Source organism: Phocoena phocoena, chromosome 8 (assembly GCF_963924675.1).
Source record: "Phocoena phocoena chromosome 8, mPhoPho1.1, whole genome shotgun sequence".
NCBI lineage: Eukaryota > Metazoa > Chordata > Mammalia > Artiodactyla > Phocoenidae > Phocoena > Phocoena phocoena.
In genome coordinates this window covers 5,635,265-5,650,505 of record NC_089226.1, presented here as the reverse complement: position 1 = coordinate 5,650,505, position 15,241 = coordinate 5,635,265, and the positions used below count along the sequence as shown (strand labels likewise).

Here is a 15,241-nt window from a genome sequence, read left to right as displayed (position 1 = left end):
CCTCTTTTCTTTCCTCTTCTTTTCTCCGCCCCCTCCGCCCCACACACGTTCTTTTCCTTAAGGCACCATGGATACATGCTATCTTGGTCAGGACACAGTGACTCATTCATTTTATTTTTACGTACACAAATAATTGGACATATGGAGAACACTAAGAAGAGCTCCAAAGGGAAGGTTTTCCCCATTGCCCTTGTTGTGCAATAATATAGGGAGCTTTAAGTTGCAGTCTTAAACTATCTGCATCTTTCAGATCTGGCATCTAACATGACAGATGGCAATGTTAAAAATAAAGAGAACATTAAAGTTATTTGTACTGCAGGCAAAGACAGTTTTAAAGTGTGAAACAAGCCTGAGGCTGATAGAATTCACATCATCCTTTTCAAAATGTATTAAGAATGCACATTTTCCTATGCCAACCCTGCAATGTTGCTCACAAAAGATAAAATACTAGCTTTTGAAGGTGTGCTGTCATTATGTATCATTACTAATTTAGAATTAACAATGCCATACAGGTCTATTAACAGAAACCTATTTTCTAGAACTGTCAATAACTGATTAACTTTCTCAAGTTTTAAAAGTTTTGGACATTATCACTATTAGAAAATCACTTTCATATTCAGAACATGAGAAAGTATAATATTTGATTGATACAATGTAATATCAATATTAAGCTAATATTTAAATACAGTATATCTCTGAGGTGAAATTATCAAAGATAAGACTTTATAATTAATAAAAGTTAAGCTTACACAGCAGAAATACATAAAAATAATGTACAAGAAATAACAATAAATTTTTGATGTTGAATTTTAATAACTTTAAAATAGTGACCACAAAAACCCATGATCATCTCAATAGATGGATAAAAAGTATCTGACAAAATCCAACACCCTTTTGTGATAAAATCATTCAACAAACTAAGAATTGAAGGGTGCTTCGTCAACCTTATGAAGGGCATCTATGAAAACCCCACAGTTAAAAAGTTACTTAACGGTGAACAACCAGATGCTTTCTCCTAAAATCAGAAGTAAGACAAGGATGCCTGTACTCAGAACTTCTATTCAACAATGTAACATATCCAGGGCAACTGGAAATAAAAAACATCCAGACTGGAAAGGAAGAAGTAAACATATCTCTATTCACAGATGACATGATCTTATATTTAGCCTATCCCAAGAAATCTACTAAAAAACCTATTAGAACTAATAAAATTTCAGCAAAGTTTCAGGATACAAGATTAATACACAAAAATTAATTGTATTTCTGTGCACTTGCAGTGAATAATAAGAAAATGAAATTAAGAGAACAATTCCATTTACAATAACATCAGAAAGAATAAAATAAATTTAACAACAGATATGTAAAACTTATACTCTAAAAAAAACTACAAAATATTGAATGAAATGAAAGGTCTAATAATCAAATGGAAAAATATCCACGTTCAAGGACTGGAAGACTTAATGAATACTGGCAAGAAGGTAATACTTCCCAAATTGATAAACAGATTCAATAAATCCCTATCAGAATCCCAGCTCTCTTCTCTGTAGAAACTGACAAGATGATTCTAAAATTCATATAGAACTGCAAGGTACCCAGAAAAACCAAATCAATCCTGAAAAAGAATAAAGTAGGAGGACCTCCCAATTGAAAAATTTACTACTAAGCAATGGTAATCAAGACAGGGTGGTACTGGCATAAGAACAGACATAGAGATCAATGGAAGAGAACTGAAAATCCAGAAATAAACTCGTATGTCTAAGGTCAACTGATTCTCTACAAGGGAGTCAAGTCAATTCAATGGGGAAGGAATAATCTTTTCAACAAATCGTGCTCGGACAACTGGATACCCAATGGAGTTGGACCTCACACCACACACAAAGATTAACTCAAAATGGATCACAGACTAAAATATAAGATCTAAAACTATAAACTTAGAAGAAAACATAGGAGTAAATTTGACTTTGGGTTAAGCAACATCTTCTTAGATAAGACATCAAAAGCGTAAGTGACAAAAGAAAAAAATAAATTGAACTTCATCAAAATTGAGAACATTTCCACTTCAACAGACATCATCAAGAAAACGAAAGACAAACCAGAATGGGACAAAATATCTGCAAGTCATATTATCTGATATAGGACTTGTATCTGGTATGTATAAAGAACACTTACAACTCAATTAATGAAAAGACAACTCAATTAAAAAATATACAAAGGATCTGAACATTTCTCCAAAGATATACAAATGGGGAATAAGCGCATAAAAAGATGTTCAACATTATTAGCCATCAGGGAAATGCAAATCAAAATCACAAAGATATATCACTTCATACCCACTAAGACAGCAATAACCAAAAAAAAAAAAAAAGTAACAAGGATATGGAACAATTGGAATTCTCATACACTGCTGGTGGAATTGTAAAACAGTGCAGCTACTTTGTAAAACAGTTTGGCAGTTCCTCAAAAGGTTGAACACAGAGTTACCACATGGCCCAGCAATTCTACTCCTAGATATATACTCAAGAGATGAAAACATACATCTATACAAAAACTTGTACACTAAGTATTACATTATTCGTAATAGCCAAAATGGAAACCCAAAGTGAATGGATAAAAGAAATCTTGTATATCCATACAATGGACTATTATTTAGCCATAAGAAAGAATGAAGCACTGATACATGGATGAATCTTGAAAACATTATGCTAAGTGAAATAAGCCAGTCACAAAAAGACTATATATTGTATGATTCCATTTATGTGAAATGTCTAGATTTGAGAAATCTAGAGACAGAAAGTAGGTTAGTAGTTGCTTAGGGCTGGGGGGAAGGGAGAGGATGGGGCAGTGTCTGCTAATGGGCATAGGATTTTTTTTTTTAAGTTAATGATGCCATATTTAAACAAGGAAAGAAAACTACAGCCATCACAACCACTAACGAATAAGTACTCACTGAGAAAGTGCTTTTATGTTTAACAAGTTTACCCAAAGAAGGGGGATTTAACAGAGGATAAAAATGCCTTGAAAAGAGACTGAGAATCCCACGGTGAGGGTAGAGAAGGGCAGAGGGAATGTAATACAATCAGGAGAAATACACTTGATTACTCCCTCCTCCTTCTAAAATCTTTTAGTCTTTGTTTTTATTTTCTTTCCAAAAATTTACATCACATTAAAAGGTTCCAGATGAGGTATTCTGTAAAATTTGTCTAGATTAAATCACCCCAATAAAAACAAAAATTTCCAGTTTTAAATTTTTACCCCCTGTAACACATTGCTCTACATATCTGTAAAGTACTCCACATACTTATACAGCACTGTAAATATACTATATAAATGATAACAAATGCTGTTTAAAATCGTTTTGATGTTCACAGGCACTGATAAAATATACATTCCCTTCATTTATTAATTTTCAGCTAATCATACTATCTCCGTGTCAGTTCTTTAAACCTGGTATTTTCTTTTTATCGTTTTATTCATTAATAAGCTACATTCCTACTATATAATTGTAAAAACAAATAATGACAAAGCTTAATGGAGCCAACAGTTCTTAAAATTGTCTAAAATTTTGAATGCATGTAAACCTCTGTGAAGTGATCAATAGAGAAAAAAGAATCTATTAAAAATCAAAACCACATAAAATTAAGAGTGCATATTATGACAATAAATGCAAAGAATAATTAGACAAGCTATGTGCTTGACTGCAAGAGAAAATCTGAATCTTTAAGCAGCTGATAAATAGTCACATTCATGAAAAAGTGTACTCACCGGGTTTTGGCACTGAGTTGGTCACTGACTGGGGAACTTTCTGATTAATTAACTCAACACAGTGTCCAGGGAAGAGTCCCACCTAAAGAAGAAAAGCAGCAAAGAGAGGATTTTAAACCAGAGAACAGACCAGTGTATGAACACTGCCAATTCAATTCCAGTAATGTGCTCCACAGCCCCTCCCAATGATTCTGTTATTCCAAGACTCTAAATCACTGATGATGCCAATTACACAAACAATAAAACAATCTGTTGCTATGAGTATATCGAGTTACGTGTTTTATTTGTCTTAATATCTATGTCTGCTTTCCTAGTTTTACCTTTTAATTTCCCAAGCTTCTTTTACACCAATTAAAATATTTAGTCTGATACCAAGCTGTGCGTGCAAGAGGTATAATTTATACCTGTTAATAACTTACTTTGCTGAAATTTCAATCTAGCTGTGTTAACACCTCTACTGTCAACTTTCATATTTACTGATTTCTCTATATGATTTTTAAAAAATCAGCACTAAACCTCATTCAAATTTTTTTGCAAATTTTCTCTTCTTTCTCTCACAGGTTCCATGAAAAATGACAAGACTAAAATAAATTGGTGAAACAATCGCTCACTTAAAATCCTGGTATCCACTGTTGTTAAAGAGCCCAGTAGTGCGTGCATAAGTGGGAAAGCAAGAGAAGAAAACAACCAATCTCGGCAGTGGTAACAAACTCTGGCTTCACACCAATTTGACATGGTAGCAGGATTGCTCATGGTGTTAGGTAGATTCCCAAGGAGCTGTATTAGTAAAATATTGAGCTCCAGATCACCCAGAGATACTACATAGCCAACAGAATGAATACAGAAACAAAGAGCCAGGAAACAAAAGTAAAAAGGGAATTTTTACCAATATTTATAGATGTTTTCTTAGATGGGAATATAATTGGGCTGCCAAGCAGCAGATGTTAAAGCTGAAACAAGAAAACTACATCACTTTGTACATCCCTCTGTTGTCAAGACTCTGGGGGAGAAAGGAATGGTCTTCCAAAAGTATGATTCATCGTGAAGTTCTGAGCTGTGTAATTTCCATCTGTGTGGGATTATTTTCACGTGCTCACTTGCTGCATTCTTACTTCAATTTCTTGATCGATATTCTATGTTAGTTCTTAAAATTATGAAGATGTAACTAGTTATCAAGAGCTGAAAGGGCTTATTAACAAATTTTCAGTTTTGTTTGAAAGATTTGAAACTTGGGTCTTAGAGTTCCTATATGCTTTGCTTTCCAAAATGATGCTCTAAGTATTTGCTTTTACTGGTGAAATTCTATATCATACTTTACTCAACTTCCTATTTAACTAATAACAAGTAGAAATTCTTCCAAGATTGGTTAGAACAAGAATCAACTTGAAAAATTATTCTCATTCTCTCTTACGCAAATCAGTTATAAGATAATCACTTATGGTTAAGTGTAGCCCCAGGATTAAGAGGGCCTGGGTTCTACTCCAGGTCTGCCACTTACTGGTCGGGTTTATAACTTAGCCTCTGTGTTTCGGTTTCTTCCTCTAAACATAATAATACTGTACCTAATTCATAAGAGTTGTTATGAGAATTAAATGGATCAGTATAAGCAAAGTGCATACAGCAAGCACTTGAGAAACGCTGTTTATTCTTTATTATCTCAATATGCTGGCCACTGGAAGATCTAGAGGGTTCCAGCCCCTCCACTGTATGGATATGACACACAACACCTACCACCTTTTGCCTGAGTATACTTAAGTTTCCTCACTGTCAAATATCATCCTTTCCATAAAATTCGAATTCACTTCGATTTGTGAACATTTTCTGCAATCTGCTATAGAGAAAAGACCCCCATTTACTAGGCTCTGTGATCTGCAGCAAACTGCCTAACGTGTCTCTTAATTTGTAAAAATGGGACAACATTAGCTACCTCAATAATGTGTGTGAAAGCACCTAGCCTGGTTTCTAAACTCAAGCATCTGTCAGCAAACAAAGCTAATTTTCCATCACTTCTTCACAAAGACTGAACAAAGCTTAATGATCTTCTTTGGGGAACTGTATCATACAAACTAGTTACACTTTCACCTTTTGAATGTCTCAATGCATCAGGTCTAGGTATATGGGGGAAATGCTACTGTGTACTATGTAGAGGTAGGTCCGTGATAGGTTCATCTGACGCCTAATTCCAATCCCTGCTCACCTGTCTCCCTTTATTATAAAGTGCAATATTACTAAATATTAGCTGAACTAAATATTCAGTTTCCCAGATTCCTTGCATTCAGGTGTAGCCACGGCACCTGTAAAAAGCTTTACTGCTACTATTCTGTCTCTTCTTTATGCTGTGTACGTAGGTATTGGGAGTGGATCTGCAGTAGCCATCATTTGACCTTAAAAGGCCAAGAGAATCTTAGAGAATTCTGCCTAGCATCGTTGAGCTGCTGACTCAACTGCAGCAATGCTACCTTTTCTGTTCACTTTTGTTTCTTGAAGCCAAAATCACTCTTAACTGTAACTGTTTACAGTTAAGGTAACTGTTTTATTTAAAGGAGTTAATTCTGTATACTTGTGAAAAGCAAATAGATTCTGTTTTCCTATTATAAAATTTCCATCATAAAAAATGAAACTGTGTTCTATTGAAAATATACACATAATATAACTAACCCTAAAAATATAGTTAATGAACATTTATACTTTTCTGATGTATACTTAAGCTAGTATTTCACCAAATATAAATAATTCTAATAAACTCAAAATGTCCAATGTTAAAAGTGACTGGAACTCTAACAATATGATCTATGAACTACATCATCCTGTTTTATTCACATTAAGTTATATTATTATAATTATATTCATCACATTATTCTTTCTGCTGCAGTGGCATTTTCTAAAGCTCTAATGTAAATGGCTAAAAAAGGTGAGGGAAATTCAGTATATTTTGCAGGACTCAAAATGAGTTTCTACTCTAGGAAGATGGGAGGAAAAGAAAAGACGAGCATCTAGGGCCCATGAGGGTAGAGGAGCAGGTAATAAAAATATAGTAACAGAAGAAAAAGATAAGGCAGGAACAGGTTAGGGATGGGCTTAAAGGAGAGAAAGAGAACCTTCAATTTAGTCGTTTTTCCCCAAGTCAATTTGGCATGAGGAAGAAAGAAAAGTGTATGAATGTAAGAGACACAGAGGTAGAAAACACAGGAATTATCAATAGCATTAGATACATGAAAAGTTAAATCAGATGCTTCTGCAGTTCTTTCCCACTTTTACTGACAAACTGTGCATATTTAAAGTGTACATTTTGATAAGTTCTGGCACCCATGAAACTGTAACCACACTTAAATTTATGAATATATGTATCAACCCCCAAAGTTTCCGTGTATCTCTTTGTAATCTCTCCCTCTCCCTACCAGCCCCTACCCTTGCCCACCAGGCAACCACTAACCTAGTTTCTATCACTAAACATTACTTTGCAATTCCTACAATTTTATATGAATAGAGTCATGCAGAATGTATTCTTTGTCGTCTGTTTTCTTTCATTCAGCATAATTATTTTGAGGATCATTCATGTTGCTGTATTTATCAATAATTCTTTCCTTCTATTCCTGAGTAATATTCTACTGTATAAATACCACCATTTGTTTATGCATTAATCTCTTGTTCATGAGATACCTGGGTTGTTTCCAGCTTGAGGCCATTATATGTAAGGCTGCTATGAACAGTCATGTGTGAGTTTTTGTATGAACGTAAGCCTTCTTTTCTCTTGGATAAACACCTGGGAGTCGAATGGCTGGATCATGTCATCAGTGTATGTTTAAGAAACTGACAAACTGTTTTCCAAATTGGTTGTAACATCTTACATTCCCCCCAACTGTGTCAGCGTTCTAATTCCTCCACATCCTCGCCATTCTAATAAGTACGTAGCAAGACTTCACTGTCATTTTAATTTGCATTTCTCTAATGACTACTGGTGTTGAGCATCTCTTTATGTGTCTGTTTGTCATATATCTTTTTGGTTAAGTGTCTATTCCCACTTTTGCTACTTTTTAAATTGAGTTCTGTTTTCTTGTTGAATTTTGAGAGTTCTTTATATGTTGTGGATACAAGTCCTTCATCAGATATAATCATCACAAATATTTTTTCCCAGTCTGTGGTGTGTCTTTTTATTGTTATAAGTAATGTCTTTCAAAGAGCAGAAGTGTTAAATTTTGATGAAATTCAATTTATTATTTTATGAATTGTTCTTTTGATATTACATCTAAGAAACTTTGCCTAAGCCAAAGTCACAAAAGTTTCTCCTATGCTTTCTTCTAGAAGCTTTGTAGTTTACGCTTTACATGTTGGGTATGTGATCCATTTTGAGTTAACTTTTGCATATGGTGCAAGAAATAAATCAGAGGATTTCTGGAGGCATAAGGATATCCAACTGTTCCAGCATCATTTGTAAAACAGGCCATGTTTTCTTCACTGAACTGACATTGAACCTCTGTCGAAAATAAGCAGTCCATGTATGTGTGGGTCTACTTCTGGAATCTATTCTGTCCTGTTGACTTACTTGTCTATCTTTCCCCTAATGCCACACTCTCTTGGTACTGCAGTTTTACAGTTGAGTCTTCAAATCAATTAGTGTTAGTTCTCCAACTTTGTTCTTCTTTTTCAAATTTGTTTTGGCTGTTCTTTTCTAGGTCCTTTGCATTTCCATATGAATTGTTTAATCTGCTTATCAATTTCTACAAAAAATCTACTGAGATTTTGATTGGGGTCAATTTGAGAAGAGATGGCATCTTAACAATATAAAGACTTCCAACCCACACACAGGGTATATAATCTCTTTTCTAAAATATTCTCTAATTTCTCTCAGAAAGGCTTTGTAGCTTCCAGTACACAGATCTTTTGTATCTTTTTTCCGATATATCCCTAAGTAGTTCATAGTTTTGATGCTATTACAAATAGGTTTTATTATATTTTCTGACTGATGTTAAATGCTACTGGTCTGTGGACTAGATATGAAATAACAAGACGTCCATGCAGTTGTCCCAAGTATATATATTTTAAATATACACTGTGTATTTTAAATACACAATTACTTTCCTTTTATTTCTCCTTTATATTATATGTGACACATTATACTGACTTTTTTGAAATTGTGTTTGTAGGTTGGTATATCATTTGTAAATTTCATTTCAGGATCATAAGGAAAGATTTTAGAAATTATTTATCATAACAAGGGGGTACAGGGTTTGATGAGGTTAAGAACTACTACTCTAAGCCATTTTGTCAATAATTTCCATGAAACTGAATGTTTAAGCATCATTTGCTAGGACATATTCTGATGTTACAAATTAACAAAAGGAGCTATCTAGGAACTAATTTCTCTCTAAACATCAGTGGCAGCTGCTAATGGCACCAATAAGAAAAATAAAAAACTGCAGTAAGTAACACAGAAAATAATTTAAGAAAATTTACAGATTTTTGTGATCCAAGGGGGGGAAATACAAAATTGGAACTCACCAAGCTTGTGTTCTGGCTATATCACTGACGTACTGTCTTTGTAAATCAGAACAATCTATCTAAATTCCTTTGTCTCAGGATTTCTATAATTTTAAAATGACAGTTTAGGACCAGATGATCCACTACCATCTTTTCTAATATAGAAATCTATGATTCACACATGTAGACAAGCAGAAGCCACTAGAAGTTCATTAAATTACTACTATGATCTGTTCTTTGCCCAGAATGCCTAAATTTCTACCTAAGCTCTGACACTAAACAGCGAAATAACAATGGGCTTGCAGTTTAGCCCCCTTTTGCTTTAGTTTCCTCGTCAGTAAAAGAGAGGTAATAATAGTACCTTCTTCACAGACTGTGAGAATTAAAGGTTAATGGAAAGCACTTAGAAAGCACACGTAAAAGCAGCAATTGTTACAATTCCTTATATTGGAGTACCACATACTCCCTCTTCCCTTGAAATTCTATAACATTACAGATGAAAAATTACAGTATGTGATTTCCCATTACTTAACTGGAGAGGAAATATTTTGCTCTACTTAATTTTGAGTAATGAAAAGGTGTAGCTTTGAATTCCGTACATAAAATGATGGTCTTCATAGAAATAAGTGGGTAAACTGTCTTCCTCTATTAAACTACTTACTACAAGGGACAAGGTTTCCAAATATCTTCCCTTTGGGATAAAGAATACGTTTCTGAAAATAAGCTACCTGGAACCACATTAAACTCCTGAGGTAAGGAAATGTTTACTGCCCAAGATTTGCTTCTCTGTCATTGTACACAGAAACCCTCACACAACCTTCTGGGGCAACTTTGAAAAATAAAATAGCCGATCCTTGACCATCTTGAGGAGAACCAAGAGAACATGAGCTGTACAGAGTTCTGTCACTCTCTAAATGGTATTTTATCTCTTAGATTGACTGTATCCCAAATATGTTTTAGAAGATTTTCTGGGGGGAAAGGAGAACACTCACTAAACTGTGTTTAATTTCTTCCTTTATCTGTGCACAGGATAAACAATGGGAGGCTGGGTCAGTGGTTCTCACATTTTGTGCTTATTCATCACCTGAGGAACTTGATAAAATTCAGATTCGTCTCCCCATCCCCAGAGATTCTGATTAGTAATATCTGGTTTCAACATGTTTTGGGGTCATTCTGATGCCAGTGGCTCCCAGATAAAATTTTGCCAAACATGGCACTAACAAATAATGCTCAAAGATTTTAACATTTTACATTTGTGTTATGGCTTTTACATAAGAAAAAAAGACTTTCCAGACACCTCACCTCACATTTCCAACCACAGTCCCCAGATAAGTACAAAAGCTAATGACATTTATTTTTAACAAGAAAGAAAAAGCAAAGAGCTTTTTTTTTTTTTTTTTTGCTGAAGTATAGATTATATGATGAAACACCTCAGAAAACAGAGGTAAAAGATTCAATATACTCTTTAGAAGACAAGTAAAAAACAGATTTCGGAATTTCAAATTACTATAGTTAATATAATTTCACACTTCCTACTCCCAGAAGTTTAAGAAAAGAAACATAGTCACAGTATAATTTAAACACATGGATGAACTAATCCTTCTGTTCCCACAGCAAAATTATGGTCGAGGTTAAAACAATACACAGATGGGCAGAATGCTGATCTTTATCAACCACCTGCTGATTGGTAGAGTCTACCTACAGCTCAGAGTAAGCACTGCTTCCAGAAGAGTGGTCTGAGGAACACCTGGGCCGGAATCACATGGATAAAAATGCAGTCTTAATCCTGTCCCACAACCAGTGAAACAGCATTTCAGGGCTTCGGTCATAGGATTTTATGTTTTAACATGTTCCCCATGTAACGTGTCATAAGCATATCAAGTAAAGTTTGAGAATCAGTGGCGAAGGGAGGGCAGAAGGAGTTACTGGTAACAGAAAAGTGAAGATGGCAGAACAGCGCCCTTAACTATATTGGTAAATGCTACTCCTTGGACTGCTTTTATTTGCAGATTAAGAGAACAATGCAATAAATACCATCACACTCCTATTAGAATGGTTAAAACAACAACAACTGAGAACTATCGGATGGGGATGAGAATGCAGAGCAGCATCACCGCTGTTGCTGGTGGGAAGGCAAAATGGTAACAACTACTTTAAAACACAGATTGGTGGTTTCTCACAAAGCTAGACAGGATCTTACCGTACAATGCAGCAAGTGCACTCTGCGGTATTTACCCAAAGGAGGGGAAAACACATCTGCACAAAAGCCTGCACATGGATGTTTACAGCAACATTATTCATAAATGCTCCAAACTAGAAGCAACCAAGATGCACTGTAAGAAGTGAATGGGAGAATAACTTCTGGCGCATCCACAACAGTGAGCACCTGACGGTGGGAAAAGGAACTATCAAACCGTGAAAGACATGGGGGAACCTAAAACGCATGTTGCTAAGTGAAAGAAGCAACTAAGTGAAAGAAGCTAAGTGAAAGAAGCCAGTCTGAAAAGGCTACATACCATATGATTCCAATTATACGATGTTCTGGAAAAGGCAAAACTATGGAGACAATAAACAGTCAGTGCTTGTCAGAGGTTAGGAGGAGAGAAGAGAAGGATGGGTAGGTGAGCACACATTTTTAGGACAGTGAAAATACTCTGTATGAAGCTGTAATGGTGGATACATGTCATTATGCATCTGTTAAAACCCACAGAACTACATACATCACAAAGAGTGAACCTTAATGAAAATATGGATTATAGTTAATAATGATGTATGAATATTGGTTCATTAAAGGTAACAAAGAGCAAACCCCAAAACTGTTTCCATCATCATGGAGGAGGACGTGATACTGACACACTTTATTCTTATCCTTGTGATTCTGGCCCCAGCGTTCCTCAGACTACTTTTCTAGAAAGAGTGCTTACACTGTGCTGTATGTAAACTGCTAATCAGCTTGTGGGTAATAAAGTTCAGCATTTTGCCAATTCTATTCAATGAATTGTAAAGCAAGATGTTAATAGGAGAAACTGTATACATGTGTGGGGCAGGGAGTATATGAAATTCTGCATATTATCTGGTCAACTATTCTGTAAACTTGTACTAAATGATAACATCTATTAAATTTTTTTTTTTTTTGCGGTACGCGGGCCTCTCACTGCTGTGGCCTCTCCCCTTGCGGAGCACAGGCTCCGGACGCGCAGGCTCAGCGGCCATGGCTTACGGGCCCAGCCGCTCCGCGGCATGTGGGATCTTCCTGGACCGGGACACGAACCCACGTCCCCTGCATCGGCAGGTGGACTCTCAACCACTGCGCCACCAGGGAAGCCCTATTAATTATTTTTTAAATAGTAAAAAAAAAAAAAAACCAAAGTCACAAGCCAGCAACTGCACAGCATCAGTTCACAGGGCTCTGAGGGAAAGGCTTCCGCATGCCACGTGTACTCTGTCATGCCCCGACAGCTGGCTGGAGAAAACGACACACGAGACTGACAAAAAAGGAAAGGGAAGTCCACGTAACACGCTATAAACACATTAGGTTGAGCAGAGCTGCCTGCACACCGACACCGCATTTCCAGAGCGCGTCCCTTCAGCGGCCAGAGCGCCACAGCTCAGAGCTGGCCTCCATCCTGGGACACAACAGCCCACATCTTTGCTCCCCTTCACCCTCTCTCCCGAGAGTGGTCAGCTCTAAATGGCCTTAGTTCCCGGAAGACCACACTGTCCAAGCTACCCCAAGGCCAAGCCCAGCCCCTCGTCTCCTGCTACTGTATCAGGAAGACAGGTTTCCTGCCTCTGTGCTTCCTCCTTCATGGCTCACTGACAAAGCGCAGTTTATACAGTCCATCTGTGTGACCAGGACGGGTCAAGCTGGCTAACTGGTCACATGGCTGCTTCACGTCTAGCCAGTCTACCCAGGTCATCTGGACATCCTCTCCTCTGAAGACATGCACAGGACGCTGCATTTCAAAGTCACCACCTCCAGAAACCCCTCCTAGATCTCTTAGGGAGTCCTGCTGGGCCCAGAACCTCCCACTCATCTGAGAAGCCCTGAAGAGGGGACCAGTACTGCCTGTCCTCCTCGTCCTGCCTTGGGGCATGGCGTCAGTGCCCAGAGGGCCTTCTGCCATGAATGAAACGAAGGCCCTGTACCAGCCTGTGAGTACCACTGGGCCCCTTCTCAGATGCTGCCTGAGGACAGTAGGGTGGGGAGAGGCACCCATGAAGCAGTCATTCCCAGGGCTCCTTCCTCCCAAGGCCCTCAAGCTCTCTGCAGTCATGGCCAACACCCCTACACTCTGCCTGCCCTTGGCCTAGGAGCCAGCCTGGCTCAAGCAGGGCCCTACTCTTTATCAAGTCTGTGAGAGAGTCCAGGAAAGGCCTTCAAGCCAGCCTGGCTCAATCAGGGCCCTACTCTTTATCAAGTCTGTGAGAGAGAGTCCAGGAAAGGCCTTCAAGCCAGCCCTAAGAGTGGCCCCACCCACCTAGCCATCCGGGACTATCTAAATAATATCTCCCCAAATTCTTATGCTGAAGCCTTTAACCCCAGCATCTCAGAGTGTGACTGTACTTGGAGATGGGAGAGAGGAGGACTGAATTGTGTGGGTTCTTCCCTTAAAGTATTCAGTTCCTTTTTTAAATGAATGTCTTTTTTAAAGGCATTTTTAGATGCTCTTCTAGTGATAGTTTTAAAAGATAAAAGGAAACTTTACCATCCTATGGAAATTAGTGCTAGTCAATCTAAAATATGCCTTTATCAGGTCTCAAATTAGTTAGGCATATAAGGAAAAAGAAAGAGTTTTAGCTTCTGCTGTTGTCCTGCAATTCATGCATTGTTTACATTAACAGTTACAGTGCATGAAAAACATTGATCAAACTGACAATTCTAGAGAGAGAACATATGTGATTCATGATTTTAAGCCACTGTGAAAAGCAAGGCAGAGTCACAGTCCCGATGATCTAAAAGTGGTCACCAGGCATGTGATTCTGCTCACACTTTGGCTATACCACCATACAGCAAAGAAGAAGGAGATCAAAACAACCACAGTAGTAACTAGAAAAGGAAACCCAAGTCTAATATCATCTACATTTTTTTTATCACTGCAGACAAAATTTCTGATGACAAAGTCCACTGCCAGCACGTATGAAAGAAAAGACGACCTTTGAATTTTCCGCACCAAATTCTTTGTCGCCTACCTGAAATCCATGCTTGCCTCTCCACCACGTGCTTAACACTTTTGGGGGCATGTCAATAACAGAAACAATGTCTCCCACCTAGGAGAAAAAATTTTAAGTGCAACGTTTTAAATCAATTTTTAAAGCAATTGTCTGTCTAGAATTTAAATCTTAACTGTAACAAAAGGGTAAAGTACTATCTTATTTTCTGGCTCATTATTTCTGGTAAAACATTAACACTTCTTTCTGTAAGGAATTTCATAACCTTAACCATTTGTTAAGGAGAGGTTTACAGAAAGGTAAGCAGCACAAAGACTGTGGTCCAACTAACACCTGTAGTGACTTCAGGACGCCGGACTGACAGCATAAGATGTCTGAACATCAGGCATCTACCATCATCACTTCTGTTACAATACTCTGTTAACTGCTGTTACTAAAGGTGATCGGGTTCGCTTTAGTGAATCTAAAAGGCTATTTTAAATACTCATATTTAGCACAACGGCGGCTTCTATTAATACATTTAGTGAGCGCTTACCATGTGCCAGGCACTGTGCTGAACATTTGACATATCTTATTTCATCATATAGGAAAGCTCTAAGATGTCTACAGTTACTGGGTTATTCTTAGTACATGTAAAACTGAATGACAACTACATTTCTTTTAATAGATGGTTCAATATAACATTCCCACTAAATAGCTTTCTTCCCTTTAAAAGACAAACTCATGAGTTTGTACAAACTTCTACAAAATTGTAAGTATGAAAATAGCAATAATAGTTTTTAATAATATATTTAAAGGAAGTTGTATTCTTCAATCAAAATAACTGATG

General features: G+C 37.0%; 1 protein-coding gene across 2 annotated transcripts in view; it reads right to left on the bottom strand.

The window, feature by feature from the left end:
• The window catches only part of ARHGAP32 (Rho GTPase activating protein 32), a 168,781-nt gene that overhangs the window by 62,742 nt on the left and 90,798 nt on the right, over positions 1 to 15,241 (bottom strand). For both annotated transcript variants that reach the window (XM_065881482.1, XM_065881481.1), the window contains 2 exons: positions 14,434 to 14,511; positions 3,763 to 3,844 (listed from right to left, as the gene is read on the bottom strand). In XM_065881482.1, coding sequence (XP_065737554.1) covers positions 3,763 to 3,844; positions 14,434 to 14,511 — 160 coding nt within the window. The remainder of the gene's footprint in view (positions 1 to 3,762; positions 3,845 to 14,433; positions 14,512 to 15,241) is intronic.